At 36.6% G+C, this 20,167-nt stretch overlaps 1 protein-coding gene across 4 annotated transcripts in view; it reads right to left on the bottom strand.

The window, feature by feature from the left end:
- grm1a (glutamate receptor, metabotropic 1a) overlaps positions 1-20,167 on the bottom strand; it is a 44,303-nt gene that overhangs the window by 12,249 nt on the left and 11,887 nt on the right. For all 4 annotated transcript variants that reach the window (XM_028040759.1, XM_028040762.1, XM_028040760.1 and 1 more), the window contains 4 exons: positions 4,668-4,903; positions 2,558-2,804; positions 1,953-2,121; positions 321-447 (listed from right to left, as the gene is read on the bottom strand). In XM_028040759.1, coding sequence (XP_027896560.1) covers positions 321-447; positions 1,953-2,121; positions 2,558-2,804; positions 4,668-4,903 — 779 coding nt within the window. The remainder of the gene's footprint in view (positions 1-320; positions 448-1,952; positions 2,122-2,557; positions 2,805-4,667; positions 4,904-20,167) is intronic.

The raw sequence follows: 20,167 nt of genomic DNA, 5'->3' as shown, positions 1-20,167 counted from the left end.
GTTTGACATCAAGGTGACATCAGAAGAAATCAGGTTCGGCAGATATCTGTGTGTCTAGATATCCAGTGTATTTGACAACATTTTTACAGTTTAAAAGGAAATTCATTCAAATGCTACTGATATTTAAATTAAATTTACAAAAAATCTGAGATTTTGCAGTAGACACATACATTTTGTATTAGTAATCCCGACTGATCAAAACAGGAAACATTTAATTTGATCTTATGTCAGACAATTAGAAAAGAAAAGTCTTTTTCATCTTTTTATACAGTGTATGTGCATATCAGGCTTTAAAATAGTTTATAGCAAGATTTTCCTACCTGCAAGATCTTTGTCGGGCCACCATCCCAGCTCACAGGCCTTGCAGGTAAACTCATCTTGAACATACTCATTGTCTTTGCAGGTTGTGCAAATCCAACAGCAGCTCACTTCACCTTTCCTTATCACCTGGATACAGATGGGGAATAGGCAATGCTTCAACCAATCACAATGCTAATCCAATCACCACATAAAGCACAGTACACTTTAAGAAGCACAAAATTGTAATTTGCATCAAGGAAAATTTCAAAGTCAGGCATTTTTTTTGTGCATATTTTTTGAGTCAAAGACAGTGTTTGGAAAACAAGGCCAAATGCTCTCTTACATCCGGCTCCCAGAGAGGCTGTTACCAGCGCTGTGATATGTAAAGCAGGGTGATAAGTGGGGCAAGAAACAAAGCAGATAGAGGAAGAAGTATGGGGCAGCTAACAGAGAGAGGCTGAACCCTCCCTTCAGGGCAGCTCAGTATACAACAACAGAAACTATTCATCCCCAGCAGAGGCCAGTCAGGGCATTTCATGAAATTGGGCACAGAACCAGTTTGATTACTCAGTGAGGCAAACTGGCCTTCTCCTCGTCCAGTTAGGGTAAAAGTCCCAGTATTATTAGAATATGTGTGCGATATGAGGCATAATCTAAAATTAAATAATTCAGGAATAACCTTTCTAAGGTTACACCATTGACTACTTATTCCAAACAGGTAAGGTTGTAATACGTAGTCAAAACTTATTCATTTAATAAATGTAATATGAATATTTATGTCATCTGTATTTACTAAATATTGATATTCTTGTATAGAACCCTGGAAGAGTAAATACAGTATATTTCATTAAGATGCACCACTTAAACTAATAACTAATTTTAAGCAAAACAACATTTTATTTTATATTTTATGTGTTTTAATGATTTTGATGATAGCACTTGACAAAATGCAATTTTCGCTACTGGTTTCTCAATTGGTGAATGACGTTTTTATGACTTTATTTTTTGTGTTTTTATGATGTAAAGCACTTTGAACTGTTTTGTTGCTGAAATGTGACATACAAACAAACTTGACTGATTGACTTGATTTATAGCGTTCATACATTTTATCAAAAGGAATTTGATCTATATACATTTAGCTCTGTTTATATTGTTTCCCACAGATAAACTCTTGTACAACATACAGACTTAGCCTAAATATGGATGTTCAAAAAAGGCCTGAGAAGTTTATTATGTAAAGCAGATATTGAGTGATTTTGGACATATCCTTGTGTTCGAGTGTAATTTGACAGACATATCTGTTCATAAATTAATAAACAGAAAATGCTTGTGCTTACTGTTAAAGTCAAACACTGAATGGAAAGCAGGAATGTGAGAGATATCTGACAGCAGCAGCAGTCTCCTACACGACTTTCTAGAAAATGTCTGGCATCACTTTTGATATGTGATGTAGGCTGTCTTTGATTGAGAAAGCAAGAATCATTTATAAAATCATTAGAATGCAACTGACTTCCAAGCTCATCCTCTTCTGCCACAGCAGCTATTTGCAGCTGTTAAATGACTATGGATTTCTTTCTGACTATTTTGACAAATCGCTGACAGTGTTTACTTACGGTTGCAGAATCCCCTTTAAGCAGGATTTGAATCCCTACCTTTATCTGTCCCTTGGAGCAGGGGTCGCTGCAGACTGAACGAACCATCTCGCTGCTGTTCATCCACAGCTTGTTGTCGTCGATGTTAAGGATGCCTTCATGCCAGGATCCTACGTTTATGTAGTCGAAGCGTTCGTCACCCACATTCTGGAGATTCATGATGTCATACCTGGAAATATGGAGAGAAAAAGAGAAAAATGGCAGATAAGCGTTGGTATGAGCAGGATAAAGTTGAAGAGTGGGAGGTAATTTAGAGAGATTAAACAGCCTTGCAACCATTTTGTCTGTTAAAATTTGTTTTTTTCAGTGCGAGACCTTGTTGGGGTGTGTGTTCAGCAGTACACGGCCTTCTCATTTTTAAAATGAGCCGGGATGTGCTTCACCTAACCTCGCACTATTGTTGGAATGGCCCTGCTCTGTTTTCCGACTGTCAAACAGTGTCTATTGTGCTGGAAAGAAAAAAGATGAAAGTAGACTGCCGCAGTGCACCGTCCGCTGAATCTGTTCCAGTCCAAACTAATTACATCCCTCTGTGTGCTCAGGCCCAGCACACATGTATGTGCTTATGCACGAAAGCTCCGCTTCTCTTCTCCTCCTTTTCTCACCTGCCTGGAGTGTCTCCGTTTTCATCAAAGTAAATTTCCTCCCCTGACACTCCTCTGAAGGACGTCTTGAGCAGGTAGTCCAGCAGCTTGCTGCCATCAATTGGATCCATTGCCTCACAGAGTCCCGTCTGGCCCGGGCACAGCTCCTTATGCATATCATGAAGGCCATGAGCCATAGCATAGATGGCATTGATGACAAAGCCCATCTTACTGTCTTGAACATAGTTTTCATGCAGGCCCTCCGTTCCTGTTGAAAGAAAATAAAAAAGTCATGCAGTGCAAGCCTCAGAACTGTGGTGAAATCTGATTCAAATAAAATAAACAGGAATGGAAGCCATTGTCCTTTCTTTATCGTAAATATCAACATATCCATCCAAATTTCCACAGGAAACAGATTGGGGAAACATTCAGGAGAATATTTTGAGAAGAGTTTATATACACACAAATCAGTCTAAAATCAAATGAAGTTTGTTTTTTTTTTGCAGGATGTAGAATCTGTGCAAGAAACGACTTCAGAAATAAAGCTAGTTGCACAAGTTTGAGTTTCAGTTACATTTTCTAAAATTTTTACAGCGTCACTATTAATGTGAACTTTATCCATCCCAAAATCCAGTTTTGGGATGGATAACCATCCACAACTTTTCAACAGTTAACACCAATTCCTCTGTTCAGAGGAACACCAAATTCTGTAAAAAAATAATAAAATAAAATAAAACTAAAGCCATAAGTAATTCAAATACATCTATTTCTTCAGGTGGATCCAAATAATGTTTCTTTGTGTTTCTGAAGGTAAAAGTTTAGAAATCTTTGCTATGGTTCTCACTTTATAACTGACTTTCTCAAAATGAAATAGAGTCATCCATAGAGACCATACATCAGTTTCTACTTCCACTAGGGGTAATCGATGCTCATTTTGAGAATGGATAATTTAAGGTCATTTTCTGTAATCTATTCTCGTACAATCATATTCAGTTATGGGACTCCAGTAGTCGCGTGTCTCAGCAAGAGAGGTATGCAGATATTTTGACATAAAGGACCATAATCTCTCATATTTTGAGGAAAGGGGATAGAAAAACAATTAACGGAGTTGGGGTAAAATGCTAATTGCGGCATAAAAATGCTTTTTTTTTTAATCCCAAATGATAATGCATTTGAATTCAAGTAAAATTCAAATTGTATTTAAATTTAATAAAATAAAATGCAAGACTTGCTACGACTTGTTTTATCCTCATGATGCATCTAAATTGTGGTTCAGAATGGCAAACGGGTGAACTGTGCTCTGTGTCAGATGCATGCATTCACTCTAGAAACCACATGGTGTTACAGGTCCACCTAGGTGCCAGTGTGAGCCATTCATTTGTGCAGTCTATGTCTACTTCACATATCAGTTTGACTATTGAAAATCTCAGTATGCATCATAACAGTCTCAGAGATTTGTTCTTGTTTTCAAATTGGCCAAACTCATCTTGCCTTTGAGGAATCAAACATAAACAATGTGCAAGTGACAAAAAAATAAATATTAACCTAACACTCACCACCTTGAAGATCTTTGGGAGATTGGTTTTTAGACAGCGACACAGACAATGCAGAAAAGCAGCCATGATTACAATGACTGTACATGTGTGAAGCAGTAAAATTCATGAGATTTCATTTCTTTTATTACAAAAAGCAGGCGGTGCAATTGAATCAACTGAATGCAGTGGTGGTTGATTTTGTCAAGCACAAAATTTACCCTGATCACCTTTGAGAAGCAAATGAAGAGAATATTCAGAAAGAGAAAAATAAAAGATGTCATTGTTCTTTTGTTTTAAGAGTTACTGCTTAAATGTAGCCGCTCCAAGATAAAAGCATACAAAGTGACACTTTAGATCAGGGGTCAGCAACTCCAATCCTCGATTGCCACTGTTTTGCAAAAAACACTTTAATCATCAACATGTCAGCAACTTTTACAAAGGCCTGGTTAATAACCATTCATTTGACTCAGGTATGGATCCAACAGTGACACTCGAGCACTGGAGTTGCAGACCCCTGCTTTACCTCAAATCTAATTCTATGCAACCCTTTTGTTTTAGTTCAGAAACTAAATCTGAACTTCTCTGCTACCACCTACCAGAACAGACTTTTTTGTAGTTCTTGTTTTCCTGCGGATGCCCCGGAAGGCGACACTGGAATCGATACTGCCAGAACTCGGCGAACCAGGGGTTCCTGGTGTTCTTGTCGAGACGCAGCTTCAGGTAGTAGTCGTCGAAGGACTTCACGACCTCCGACTGCAGCTTCATGGTGATTCCTCCCTCCGCCTCCTCCTCGTAACCCTCCACCACTTCGTAACGGTCAGCCCATCCATCGCTGCAGTGACATGCAAATAAATTTAAAAAAAATACTTAAATATAAATCACAGTCATCAAGATAATTATGATAATTATAGACCATAAAGCATCGACAGACCAGTAAGAAGTCACCACAGACAGTAATGACAGACTTTGCTTGCCACTGTCAGTTCTCCTTTTAAAATAGATTCTTGTTGGGTGTAATTTGCGATTAGTATCAGATTGATGCAAGAACAAACATTTGCAAGAGCTCAGAAATTCATTCCTTCATTCGCTCGCTCGTTTCGCCAATGCAGTGTTTGGTTACACAGCTCTGTCCTGGTTTTATTCACAATGCTTTTGGTAGATTGGTGGCTCAGTTTTACCAAGTAATCTTAAAATTGATTTATCAACATACTGATTATGTTTTGCTTTGAAGCAGCTCTCAAAGAGGATAAAAAAAAGAAAAGATTATTCCCGTATTTGTCATTTGAAGGTCATGAAAAGCACTTAAATGTCAAAAGGAAGTTTTGTTAATGTGTTTATATTTTGGGCACAGCATGTCCACAGCTGGAACTAGTCCTGTATAAAAAGATAATTAAGCTTGTTTTTTTTAACTGTTTGACATGAAATCCTGTTTTAGGTCAGTTAGGATAGAACTCGTGTAATATATTTTGTTTTATTAAATCATTATTTCCATATGAAGATGGTATGATGTAAAACTTGCACAGAAATGTATGAGTTTGACAATCTGCTGCAACAATCTTTAAGTCAAGAAGATGGAAATCTCACTGCCTCAGCTGTTACTGTTGGTTTTAGAAAATCTTTCCAGCTTGCTGGTTTGCTCGCTTGCATAATCCAGTGTGCCTGAACATCTATCCTATCAAGCTCATTTGGATATAGCTGGCCAGTGGGCTCAAAAAGAAATGAAAAACATCAGTGAAAGTGACACAAATTAACAGATGAACAACGCCGCTCAGGGCTACCTTTTTCCTCACAGTCTGAGCCAGAGAGTTTTCAGCTCCTTGACTCCCTGTGTCTCTCTTTCATCCTAATGTTAGCTCCGAGCTCCTGCCTTGAAATACCTGTGCCGTCTACAGCTGCAAACCAATTAAGTGCAACTCACCGTGGAACCAATTACCTCACACATTGTTCCGGGTGATGGAAAAGGACACAAACATGTCTCTGTGAGTTCAGCTCAGAGTCTCTGACCTTTTTGTCTACAATTACTGCCAGTCAGGAAAAAGGAGACAGTCAAACTAATTGGCGAGATTGTGTGGGAGACGCATTGAAGCCAAGTGTGGACCTTATCAAAGCAGAAGCCATGCATATATTTGTTCAGCTGGAAAAGGGAAAAATATGGAAATTATTTCAAAGGTAAAGCTCAGGTTATTCAGAAGTTGACTCTGATGTCTGATCCTCTGATCTTTTCATATTGTTAAAAACTGAACTACCACGGTTGATCAAACTTTTATTAAATATGCTTTGTAGTCATCCCACTGTGCAAGATCAGAGACTCATTATCACATGACATTTATGAATCCATAAGAATACCAGTACGGAAACAGTTGGGTCAATCTGATGGCTTAAAACATTTACATGCAATGCCCCTATTTATTCACAACTTTCAGTGAAACAGTGGAATTTCACAATCCCTCAACAAACAACAAAAAAATTTATTGATAAATTATTCTAAAAAGAGTATATATATTTAATGATTTGGAACTTTAGTAAACCCTGCCGAGAGAAAATATCCATAAAATGGAGAAAACATGAAACAGTAGTGTACCGTTCAAATTTTCCACTGATGACTAATTCAGCATATATGTACTGATTTAGAATGCAATTATGTGTTAACTATGTTCCAGTCAAAAAATGTTGCATCTTTGGGCTTGAGAAAAAAAAACACCTCAATCCAGCATCTACAAGACCAAATCACGATTCAGTAAAAAGTTAGACTGTGACAAGACCAAGGCTTTGAAAATGTGGTCTCTGACTGGTCTACAAGGCCACAACGCTGATGTATGTGCCTACATAACATCCACCCACTTTCTTACACCCTTATCCTAATCGGGTTGGCAGGGGTGCTGGTGCCTATCTCCAGCTGTCAACAGACGAGAGGCAGGTTACACCCTGGACTGGACGCCAGTCCATCGTAGATATAACAACACAGGGTTTCCCCCAAAAACTTGCTAAGCCCAGTGGTTGGGGCGCTAGGCCAGTCATTCATTCAGCTTCCTGATTCAGCTGCCTGTCATGTTTTTGAGTTAAAAAGTGTTTAAAGTTGACAGGAAATTTGAAAATATCACTTGATAATTATGTGTTTTTGTAAGATTAATGCTTGAATACCAGCTATAAAGTCTTAAAAAATGCAAACATTTACAAAAACTAAATAAATAAGCCATGCTTTGCCTGGTGGGGGCCCAAGTAAAACTTGGTGGCCTGCCAGGCTTGTAATACACTGTAACATATCTATCTTATATTAAACCAAAAATCATAACTGGGCTAAATATTAACTTGTTGTCAAAATGGTCAGCAGTCAGACAAGATCTAATCAAATATTGTTTGTTGCCTTTAAAGTTTAATGTAACAGTCACTCTACAAAATAGCATAACCTTGCATAATCCTACTGTGTTCTTAAATGCCAATAAATAATCTCTGCGGATGATGTACCAACAAGATTTCCTGCATTTCTGCTGACTGTTTAAAAGGAGAGTTGATGTGAGTCACCACTAGAATTCTCCAAATTGAGTTAAGACTCAGAAACACGTGAACGTCATTGGGTCATTAGTCACATTTCCTTCATTCTCTCTGAGTCAATACCACCTCTGTTGCTCCTTCTCTTCTTCAGTACAAATGACACAAAAATAAGCACACCACAAACATGCTAGCGTAAAAGGTTAAAGGCATTTAGTAAAGTCTGTGCTTTGCAATTTTATATTTTGGTCTAAGTAAAGAGAAGGAAGCAGGCGGTTCTAAAATAAAGACAGTGAGCGAAAGAGAGGCAGGAGGAGTGCTGTTCAACACTCCACATGAATAATTCACAGCGCACTGAAGACATGCCTGACTGTGTCTCACAGTGCAGTTTGTGATAAAGTGAAATGACATTTCTTTCTTCTCACACTTCTCTCTTTGAGAATATTTCTGTCTGGCAAAGGTCCAAACAGCTCATCAAAGCTCACCGTGGCCCATGACGGCTGCCTAATGGGACCAAATCTGATTTTCTGTCACCTCAATGTTCTGCACCTTCGCGCTGCATATTTGAATGGTCCATCGTTACATAAATGCAGTTGGGCATACCAGAGAAACACCTGTTCGAACAGATTAAGTGTGGCATTAGCGACGCAGATGGTTCCACAATGACAGAGAGCCAGAAGGTTTAAAAATAAGCAAATTGTACCGGAAAGGATCACAACTTTTGATACTTCAGATATTGCAAAGCAAAAATATACTGTTATGTAATGGGAGCTTTTCCACCTTTTTCCATTTTTGACCTGAATTGGTGAAAAGGTGGATTCATTTTGCACCTTTAGTTTCTAGGTTTGTCAAGGAAAAGAAGAGGCTGTACTGGACAACTGGGAAATGGGTGTTAGACTCACTAAATTATTCTCTAGCTCTAAAACGGGACAAATGTAAATTTACATGATAGGTGTGAATGCTTTTAAACAGGTATTTGTCTAATTCTCATTTCAACCAAAATATATAATTGTAATTTCACAGCCGACATGCCAGGAATGGTGTCAGAAAGCATAAGTGAAGATGTCTGGATGGAAGTGATGTGTAACAGACCAAGCAGCATTCAAACCAAGCAGAAAGTGAAAAGGCATGGTGCGTCTGTTGAAGGTCATGTAGTGGTTTTGTGAACAAGCTTCATGAACATATAAGACAGCATAACAGCAACATCAAGTGCACATACATTAAATGTGTTGACATATAATGTGGTCAGAAACAGGAAAATTTGACAGATAATCTGTAATTAGTTTCATTATAGCTCCTTCAGAAAAAAAAGTGTTTAAATTATTTAAGGTGGACGAAGGATAACATTTGACTTAGATAATTGCAGGTTTTATCACATAATGAACAAATCCTGATTGTCCTCGTTGCAGTTTGCCAAAAAAGAATTATGCAACCAGATTATGTAACAGACTACTTTTTTCATGCCTATGAAGATGCATTCACTCAAAAACAGAAGATATCTTAGAATGGTAAGAGTTTGTCCTTGTGGATTTGAACACCTTTAACTAAGCCGGATTAGTGGGACAACGGGGTAAAAATTCACAAAAGGCATATCTAGATGACGTTTTTCAAATGTCTCGTGTTATTCCTGAAAGTCAGCAGTGATTTCAGTTTCATCTGGTACTTGATAGATTTACTGACACATCATCATGTGTGCCGTTGAGAAAACACATGTCAGCAGCTTAGGTTATTTCACAGAACTGCATGAAAAACGTGGTAATCGAGGACTCTGTCAGATGATCCGGTTCCAGTTTGAAAGTACACTTGTATATTTATAAAATCATGAATTAATTGGCAGGGGAGAGATTTAATCACATGCACCGTTTTCCTTGGAGGACAACTGAGAAGAGTTGCTTTAAAAAAGTGGGGTAGGAGAGTGAAGAGTTCCTAAATTTGCTGTGTGGATTTAAAAATAACAAAACTTTTAATCATTCATAAATTGGAACAATAATTAGGTTACTGTTAATGGGAAGTATAGATGCCAGTTTTAAAGTATCTACACTGGCTCCCTGGAGCTCAAAGAATAGACTTTAAAATACTGTTGTTAGTTTATAAATCACTGAACGGCTTAGCACCACAATACATTCAAGATCTGTTGTTGTTGTATCAACACTTTCTGGTTCTGGTCTACTCTGCATCCCCAGAACAAGAACCAAACAAGGAGAAGCAGCATTCAGCTTCTATGCAGAAAACTGTAAAACAGTTGAAACACTGACTTCCTTTAAATCTTGACTAAAAACCCACCTGTTTAGAGTTGCTTTTGAAACATAATCAATTACGAATTTAATGATGGCACTTGACTTAATGTAATGTTCTTATTGTTGATTCTATGTTGCATGACTTTGTGTTTTTGCCTTGCTGCCTTGCTGCCTTGCTGCTGAAATGTGCTATACAAATAAAATTTGATTTGATGCACTGATTAGTATTTCCTGGCCAGTACACATTTCAAGATTTTCTTCAAAGTCTGACTTGTTACATATGAATTTGAGCAACTCTGATTTTTGTTTTTGTTCTTTTTTTCTATGACATGAAATATAAATATGCCCCTGACCTTTATTGGATTTTTCATAATCTTAAAAAAGACAAAGTATGCTGCTAGACAACAAATGGTGGGCATTTTTAGTTTTAATATATTTAATTATTAGGGGAAAACATTTATTTTTTGTTTTTGACCTGCTACTCACCAGATAAAACCAATCAAGACAAAAATGGGAAAGTAAGAGACAGATTTGTGCGTCTCTAGCTCATATTAGAAATAGAAAGCCAAATTTTACGTGATTTCTAATAAATTAAAAAAGCGAAAAAGTTGTTAATTCAAGTTATTTTAGGTTTGAGTGCAAAACTTCTAGATTTTATATTGATTATGCATCATTAAATAAATGCATCAAAAATTTTAATCAATTGCAGGACATAAAATAACATATAAATATAAAATATGAATTAATTTTTTTTAGGTATTATTGGATAAAAATCTCAATGTTTAATCTGAATAGATAAGAAATTTACAAATATAACCCCAGTAAACACTTGGCAAGGCCTAACAAAGGAACATTAAATGCATAGAATGCTCAAATAAATAAACACAGAGGTTTAAAAATAGGCATGATGCTAAATTAGTGGTTTTATCTTTAAAGCACACAGTTTCTTAAATGATGGAGAGTTAGAATCATCATGTGCAGAACTCATCTCAGTCTTGCCAGACTGCCTCTAGCAATACAATCCTATCTATACTTATCAGAAAACTTGATCCACATCAATAAACAATGTCTTTCAAACGTAGCGAAAAATACATGCAATATCGTCTGTACAAAGGCAGTTAACATGTATTTATCTAAAGACTCCACAATCAAAAATACCATCCCACTTTCTGTAGTTTAATTGTCATCCATTTTTCTGCCTTGTAGCACAGCTCTCTTGAGGTGATGCATAGGCCCAAAGTGGTCTATGGAAGCCATGCAAGCTGATATTTTATTAATTCATCTTGCCCCAGTTTAGGTTGAGAGATCAGTGTCCTGAGCGTTAACAGGAAGGACCACAGGGGGAGGGGTCTTTTTTTCTTTTTACTACAAAAGGATTCAGTTCACTTCTAAATCCCTTAACAACATTTATTTCCCAAATGGTCTAAAATATACTAAAATATTGAAAGCAACTAGTTACATTTTTTAGTGCTGCTCTTCTTAAACTGGGTTACGTTCTGGTGAAGTTCACATTTTCCTGTTTTCCTGTAAACTCCAAAGAATTGCTATTAGTTTTACTGAAAAGCTTTTAAGACCCGACTATATGTCTTAAAGAGTAATAAATTGTTGTGTACATCTTATAAAAATATAATCTACATTATGCCTTTTTCCGTTACAGAACCCCTTATTGGTCATGAGACAAAATGCTGCATTTCAAAATTCAGGTAACAATAAACTTAGGTATTTCAACATCTACTGCACATTTGGTAAAACGTTTCAGAAAATTTGTAGTTAAGTGATAACATCCAGAATGTTGTCAGTGAAATGGCCAGTGTTGTATAAAGTACTGAAATCTCAGAGTCAAGTAAAAGTACAAGTACCTCTCCAAAATATGACTTTGGTAAAAGTCGAAGTCACTGACTGAAATGTTACTTGAGTAAAAGTCTTAAAGTATCTGAAACTTCTTGTACTTAAGTATGGAAATTACTGTAAAAATGGATATACTCAAGTAATGTAATGAAAAGTACAAGTAAAAAGTAAAACAAAGCAAATGCAGTTTGAATGACTTTTTTTATATTTTGGTAAACTTGTCAAATACACTTAAAATAATGTACACAACCATGTGCAGGCAAAATTAAACCTGCTAATAGATATACCTGCAGGCATCATTTAGTTAAGAAAATTAGGTGCTTTACCTATAGCACAAGGTTAACTTAACTTGCTTTACAACTGAACCAGCTTCTTAGTATACCCTCCAGGACAGAAAATACAAAGTTTTTGTAAGCCTCAAGTTTTCCCTTCAAGTAAGGTCAGTGCTGAAAATGAGAAAAATAAATAGTACAGAAAATGCGGCCAACATGAAGAAAAAGAGCTGTTACGATTACTCTACTTCACAAACCAGTGAATCAGTCAATGCTACAGTCAGTAGGTGGTGCACACAACTGGTCATTATGCAAAAGAAAAAAAGAATTGGGAGGGAAATGCAGCTTATTGGCATCTGTAAACCTGGTTTTGAACTTGCATGCCTTTCCTATATTCGTTAAATTTAGTCTAAATTGCTATCGCTATGGCTTCTGTCCCCCTTGAACAGAGGAGTCTAGGTAGCCTGCTACAGTCAACATTAGGCCTAAGCTAAATACACCACGTGTGGAACTGAAACAATGCCAAACAAAGTTCATTTATGGTCAAGATTTCACAATACAGTAGTGTCTAGTGACCAAGCTATAGTTACTGAAACAGGAGGATTATAACCATTTCATAAGTTACCTCGATGTGTTTCTTCAAGTTGGACGGGGAGTTTTTGTAAGATAGAATTTCCATGTGACTGCTACTGATTGCGAGACTTGCTTTGTGTTTAATGGGAGAAGCGAAACAGGTGTATCCTAATTAAAAGTAAAGAAATCAAGAAATGGCAAAAAATGTGGAATGAAGATAAGAAAGGAAGAAGATTATATGAAGTACAAAAGTCAGTTCAAATTCGAAGCATTAATGAAAGAAACAGAAGAGAAGAAATAATAATTAGTAGATTAAGAGTAGGTCATACCTACTTAAATGACATGCTTTATACAATAGGGAGGAAAAATAATGATAAATGTGAGAGATGTGGAGTGAAAGAAAATGTAGAACACATATTGATGAACTGTAAGTCAAATGAACTCGAAAGGGAAGAATTAAAGAGAATAGTTAGAAATATGGGGCATGAATGGAATCTTAAAGGTATATTAGGAAATGAAGGAAACATAACAGATATTCACAAATTAAGGAAAGCATTGTTTATTTATCTTAAGAATACAAAATTAAAAAATAGAATTTAATAGATATGAAGTAATGCTTCTACACACTCATGTACAGTAGGTGGCGGTATGCACCTTAAAGTTGCTTGTGATCCGCCATAATAGAAAAGAAGAAGAAGAAGAAGTATCCTATTGGAGGTGATGAACAAGCCCAGGCAAGCAGGCTACGGACTTTGTTCGGTAGCCTGCTTGCTACTTGCTAATCAGTAGGTGGGGTCAAAACACTTGCGTTTCTCTCTCTCGCTTTTTTGTAACGAGTAACTAAACCACACATTGAAAATGTATCGGAGTAAAAGTACGCAATTAAGTTCGGAAATATAGTGAAGTAAAAGTGAAAGTCATCAAAAATTTTCATACTCCAGGAAAGTATGAAGTACTCCAAAATATACTTAAGTAAAGTAGTGAAGTATTTTTACTTCGTTACTATACAACACTGGAAATGGCTGACAAAAAATACCTGCACTACAGCAAAAAGGTGATGGCATCATAAAAATGTCCTGTGTGCATTTTTGCTTCACTTGAATGATTCAGATCAAATAAATATTTACATCAGACCAAGACAGCCTGAGTAAATTAGTTTTTAAATGTCCTACACTGTGAACCAATAATGAATAAGCATGTCAGGAGTTGAAGGATGGAGAGTCTTATACAGATCCTGGCAGGGTGCTGGTATAGGACAAAATTTGCGTTGAGTTTTCCAGGTCATGACATCCCCAGAGAATCACACTATCAATACCATGTTGGACTGCTGGGACTTTGCTCTTTTTCTGAAATGCTGTGTTGGTGTTACGCCAGAGGAAACACGGTGAACACCTTCCAAAATGTTCTCCTTTTGCCTCATCTGTCCACAGAGTATTTTCACAGAAATGTTGGTGATCATCAAGATATTTTCTGACAAATGTGAGACATACACAACATTTTGCTAAGTCTCTTGTTCTGTGTTAAACAAGAGACTTAAAACCCTTTGATATTGCGCCTGAAATATTTTTGTTGTGTTAGAGATTCCTGGGAAGTTTCACCGTTGTTCCATTTGTTAATGGATTTCTCAGTGGTTCAGTGGAGTCTTAAAGTCTTACAGATGGCCTTGTAAATCTTGGATTATAAGGTTACATTAGATATTTTTTTCTCTCTGAGTAAATTAAAAGCATCATTTGAAAACAGTGTTTTGTATTTACCTAGATTATCTTTGAGAAAAAATACATATTGGATGATCTGAAATATTTAAGTGTAACATCAAACATAAGGGAAATTAGCAAAGGGAAAATAGATTTTCACATCACTGTAGATGTGACTACCTGTATAGATTATTTTGAAGTGCAACCATAGCCATCTTTCTTTTTTGCAAACTCAATGCTCACCTTCTCTTTCCTTTCCTTTCAGTTTTCAGATCTTTTCAAACGGCTTCATTCATTCGGTGAACACACAAGGTCGACACAGAATGTAAAAACATCTGAGACTTTCAAAATTTTGGACATGTGTCTTTTAAAAATGCAACTAAATATGTAAAAAATTGTTTTCGGTTCAGTTATATTGTTCTGTAGAAAAGTCTAGCACCCACGCACTTTGTTCTAGTGGCCTCTGTCTGCACAAAAAGCCTTACAGCTTCCACTAATCAGCTTGTGACAGCTATGCCCAGATGCGAGGCCAGTGAGCTATTTTTGATCCCTTCAATGCCGTGGAGCCATATGCTTGTACTTGGAGCACAAGGCATCAATTAGAAAGATAGATGCCCTTGACAATGTGTGGCTGATCTCAATTAACATCATAGGTGTGATAAAAATATCCAGGTTCAGCACATTGTTCTCTACAAGTGAAGACAAATAAATTCATCAATCTTCACCCAACATGAATTAAGATTCAACTGGTGTATTTAGAAACAATTCCTTTACTGCAATACATTCCTTACTTATAGATGCATTTTTTTTACTTATTAATGGAACATTTTCAGCCATGTCTGCTGAGAAAGAGCCATTGTGTTGGCTTCAGCGAAGCCCTGCTGACAGAGCGCTTAACAGATCTGCAATGCAATGATCACACCAACTTTGTCAAGAGGTCAAACAATGTCTCCATGGAGACTGTGGTGAAAGCACCACACAAGTTAATTTTTGTTTATTTTTTTGTGCGTTGGGTCAATAAATTCATTCTCTGCAGACATAAACTAGAATGATTTTCATGTGGAATGCCACAGAAAAATCTAAGTTTTCTACACATAGGAAATTCAGAGTTAATGAACTGGTATGAAGCTGTTTGGGGGTTTTTTCAGACAAGTCTTAAGAGAAGTAAGCAGAATAAATGGAAATAGTGCACTTAACCCATTGTTACATGTCTGTGTGAGGTATAAAAGAATGAGAAACAGGGAAATTAGAAACTAAACTGTGTTTGTGGCATTGATAATTAAATATCAATACAAAGCCCTGCCAAAGTTTGACCCCTTATATTGAGTTCATAGGTGCATAACGTGGCAGAAAGTAAGACTAATGTTAAAAGAGTGTTTTGTCTTTAATCTGGGAAATTACAAACAAAACAAAATAAATAAGATAGAAAAGAAATCTCAAGGATGACATATTTCTGAAGTTGATCGAAGCATGGAGATTGTTTTTTTTTTCTTTGACAAGAATTTGTAATTTTACAAACTGTATAATTTTACATTTTCAAAAGTGTTGAGGTCAGAACCATTCCAGATGCCCACTGTTATCCGGTTTTATCAATTTTTGAAGTGTGTTTAGGATCAAAATCCTTATGGGAAATCCAATTTATGTCCATCTTTCCCAAACTATCAGAAATTGGTTTGACTGTTCAAGGACTGTCGTTGTTCAAACCTATCATAAATCATAAACTGGAATCTCACAATATAGACACTTTAATATTTATTGAGTGTGTTCTTCTACTGGTCCAAAACTAGTATCTTTAATCTTCACAGAAATTTGCAGTAGACATGTAGGTGGAAGACAAATAATCATCAATAATCAAAAACCCTTAATGTTTATGAACTTCATTCTGATACCTACTTTGTAAACTACTGGGTTAGTAAAATATGTATTATATAAAGCATGGTAGTGCTGTTATTCTTTAAGCTAATGAAGTGCATATTCGTGGGATTCTTCAATTGAGTTATGTAACAAAAACATTTTGATCTTTTAATTATTTCAAAAATAATTTCATTCTGAATATTTTGAAACATTTTATTGAAGAGGATGGATTGCGCTTGGTTAAAAAAAACCAACATGTGCAGAGCTGCTTGAAAAAGAGATCAATGTATTTATCATTACTTTCAGTGCTATTGACAGAAGGAGCCTCTCTCTTTGCTCATGCCCCACTATTTACCAAATAACTTGTGTCAAGAAGCCAAGAGGGAAAATTTGACATCCCTAGTGCTCTCCTTGAGATGGAGAGAAGATGAGAAACATAGAAATGAATAGATAAAGGCAGTAGAATGTGTCCATTCAGAAACGCTTCTTCTCCTGTACCCCTAAACATTTTATGATTCAGTTTTGGAGGAAAACGCCAATCTCCTCTTACATACACAAAAATAAAAATCAATGGTACTGCTGAATGCAGCTGGTGCATACAGCTCAGATTTCCAGCTTTCTCTTTACAGATAAAGAGTCGTGCAAATCGTAATGACGGGTGTCAAGCGAGTCAGTGTCCTTTTTGACAGACTAAACAAGACCAAAGTCTTGAAAATTGGACCCCGACCAAAAAGCCACGCATGTAGGAGAAGGAGAGAATTGAGCACAACATGTGGAAAAGCAGCTTATGCAAATGGTGTTTGGTAATAACAGCATTGAAGCAGCATTAGAGAGAGAGAGAAAATGAATGCTTCTAATTGCAAGAGAGCAGGCAGGCAAATGAGTGGGTGGATTCACTGCATGCCACCATTCAGAAACTTGGTGGTGGGGGAAGCGGCAGAGGGAACAATAACAAAGGCCACTGCACAGATAATGTATAGCTGGTTTTGAAAAGCTGCACAAACTAAAGCTCAGCAGACAGACGTGAATGCCGTGAACATTCCTTTTTAGAATGGAGCGGGTGGAAAATTACTATTCCGGATTCAGAGCTTCCTTGTAACATTTTGAAATGCAAAATAAGCCTAATGGTGTTGGCCCCAGGGAACACTATTTAAATATTTGTTAAGAGGCAACCACATCTCACAAACATATTTTCCACTCTCACAACAAAACAACTTTGAAATAAATGAATTCCTGAAGGGTTTTCAAAAATGCCAACATGAAACCAGGTTTGACTCCTCATGCCTGAATCTGGTGTAATTTACAGAGCAAATGTTAGAGGGGCCACTTTCTCATACATATCTCCCTTTTTTACTTGCTGCAGGCTTTTGCAAAAATAGGCATTAAATACAAACAGGATGTTGTACCTGAGCTAAAGATGAGCTGGAAATTAATCAAATTTTGACTTTGAGAGGCTTATTTTTATTATATGGCAGTAGTTGTGTCAAGGTTTAAATTACGTTTACATTGTCTTGTGAAACATTCACAATGTTCCCTTAAATGTTTTAAGTTCTTCTCTGCTTACAAACTACAAACTCACTGTATTTGAATTGCGATTTGTTGGAAGGACTAACACAAACTAGAAGTAAAGAAGCAAGGTAGGATAAAATGAAACATGGCTTCCTAGCTTTTACACAAATTGTTTGAAAAGTGTGGTGTGCATGGATCTTTTCAACCCCTTGTGATCTGACACCCATGATTAAATCAAAAGCTTTATACATCACCTAACAATTGAATAAAGATATTAATGTGTGCACAGCTGTTCTTGGAAGGGTGATTTTGAACTCTGGGGGAACTGAGAGATCTCCACTTCAGAATTTGACACAGTGACCATCAGTTAAAGTAACTTTTAAAATATGAGTAAAATATGAACAGATAATCTGTAAAAAAAAAAAAGCTCGTTCCTCTGCATTCTCCCTGTGGACTTGCTGTCCGCTACAGAAATACACTGGTCCTTCTGAAATAACCAATCAGAGCCAGGAGGAGGGTCTTAGTACTGTTGATCCTCCTTGTGTACATGCTGCTCACAACCTCTCTCTTTCTCTTTGCTACGCTACAGTTGGGTACACCAAAACACAGGCTTCTATGAATGTTCAGGCTAGTTAGCATAGCTACAGTTTTCCTAGAACGGTAAGTTGTTTCTACAGCATTAGCACATTTAGTAGCACATACACAAGGTTGATTGACAGTGCTAACATGCTCCTCCTGGTACTGATTGATTGTTTTTGACTGGGAGCAATGCATTTTTTTCAAACAGCACTGGGAGGAGGTGGAGAAGCGTGATCTTTTAACAAATCATTTGTTTCACATTATTCTGTCACAACTTAACATTTTGTTTTTAAAAGTTACATACGGTAGATTTAATTACTCCACAAATCTGATCTAAATTATGTTCACATTTGAGGTTTTTATTTGTTCCTTTTCCTTCCACTTTACAAAGTTGCACTACTATAACTTAAAGTTCAAGGAGTTTGTGATATTTTTGCCAGCCACTGTTCCCTGTATAAGGGGAAAAAATTAAAACTTAGCTCCTAATTTAGTTTGATAATATGCTTCACAGATCTATAGTTTATAGTCTCAAAGGACTCGTATTTGGTGAAGACGCTGATATATGAAAGAAACAGAATCAAGTTTGAACTGTAACAATGCACACTGGGAGCCATTGTGCATGTTGCTTTGGCACATAGCTAACAAGTGAAAACTCTGTGGCCATCTGCACCACCACTCTCTGATTAGCTCACATTTGTTGTCGAAGTTGGTCTTTCCTTCATACAAAGCATAGAAGCCTCATTGACTTGCTGAAAAAATAAATTAGTAGGCTACTGATTTTGTGCAGAGCTGATGTGCCGGCCTTTCATTAGCAAACTTCACGACCTTCTATTAATGCAGTGCATCAGGAAGGTCATTGCACTGATACTTCTACATTTCTTTTGCAAATTTGCATGAGTCAAGTATAAATTAATATTCTTGAGTACTGAATGGGGCGGGTCGATCTGAAATTGTCTGAAATTGATATCCAGTTTTCCATTTAAAATATATTTCAGCCAGTCCATACAACTAGACCTTTTTTGGGGTCTGTTTTCTGATTACACCCCCTCAGTTAATTCCTGTATAGGAAAAAATATATAATAAACTGCCATTTAAGATTTGCATGGTGCATAAAAATTACCCACAGTGGAACTGCAAGTTTTGGTTTTGGATTGTTGCTGCTAGCATTTTCCACTTTCCCTGCAAAACAAAAAACAAATTTCTAGTCTGCTGGGAAGCGTTTAATCTTTGAAAACAACTGAAAGCCACAGATGATAATCTAACAAAATCTCCATCCTCAACTCTCTTATCTTCTTCCAATTTCTCTGTTTCTGTCAACTTGTTTTGTTTTTCTTTTTTATAATCTATTTTTATCACTAGTTACTCTGCAAGATCTCTCAATCTGAAAAGTTCAAGGTCCACACCTGAAGAATACCGATGTTCATCTTCAATAAGTCTTAAGTGCAGAGCTGAGAAATCACCCACAGTCTTCCACGTATGTGAATCAAGTCAGTTTAATGCCTCTGCACTGTGTTTTATTCATTACAATCCATCGATATAACACATATCATGACCTTTACTGACCTGTCAGAGAGCGCATGAATCTACCACCACCATGCTTCACCAGGGCAATAGCTTTCTTTCTTTCATCAATGACTTTATTATTGCCCTGCTTTCATAAAGGTCATGTGTGTGGACTTTACCACACCATGGGGATATTGACTGTTTCTACCACTAATGCTCTACTTCCCCAGTTTGGTAGACTTGCAGCTGTGCAATACAATTTCCATTTTTAGATGAGAAACATTCAAAGCTTGAGACATTATTTTATAGCCTAACTATTCAACAAACTTCACAACAGGTATATCTGTAACATTTTTGTGTTTTCCTTAGACCTACCAATGCTATTGCTACTTTTACGTTTTTAAGCAAAGCTATCTATAAGTAAAAAAGTTTGAAAATGTGGGTTTTTTTCTATTTCTACGTTGTGCTCTTCCATTGAATTAGAACATAAACATTGACGTTTGTAGTTTTAACGTAACAACATTGAAAAAGGTTCAAG

Source organism: Xiphophorus couchianus, chromosome 15 (assembly GCF_001444195.1).
Source record: "Xiphophorus couchianus chromosome 15, X_couchianus-1.0, whole genome shotgun sequence".
Classification (NCBI taxonomy): domain Eukaryota; kingdom Metazoa; phylum Chordata; class Actinopteri; order Cyprinodontiformes; family Poeciliidae; genus Xiphophorus; species Xiphophorus couchianus.
This window is presented reverse-complemented; position numbering and strand designations above follow the sequence as displayed.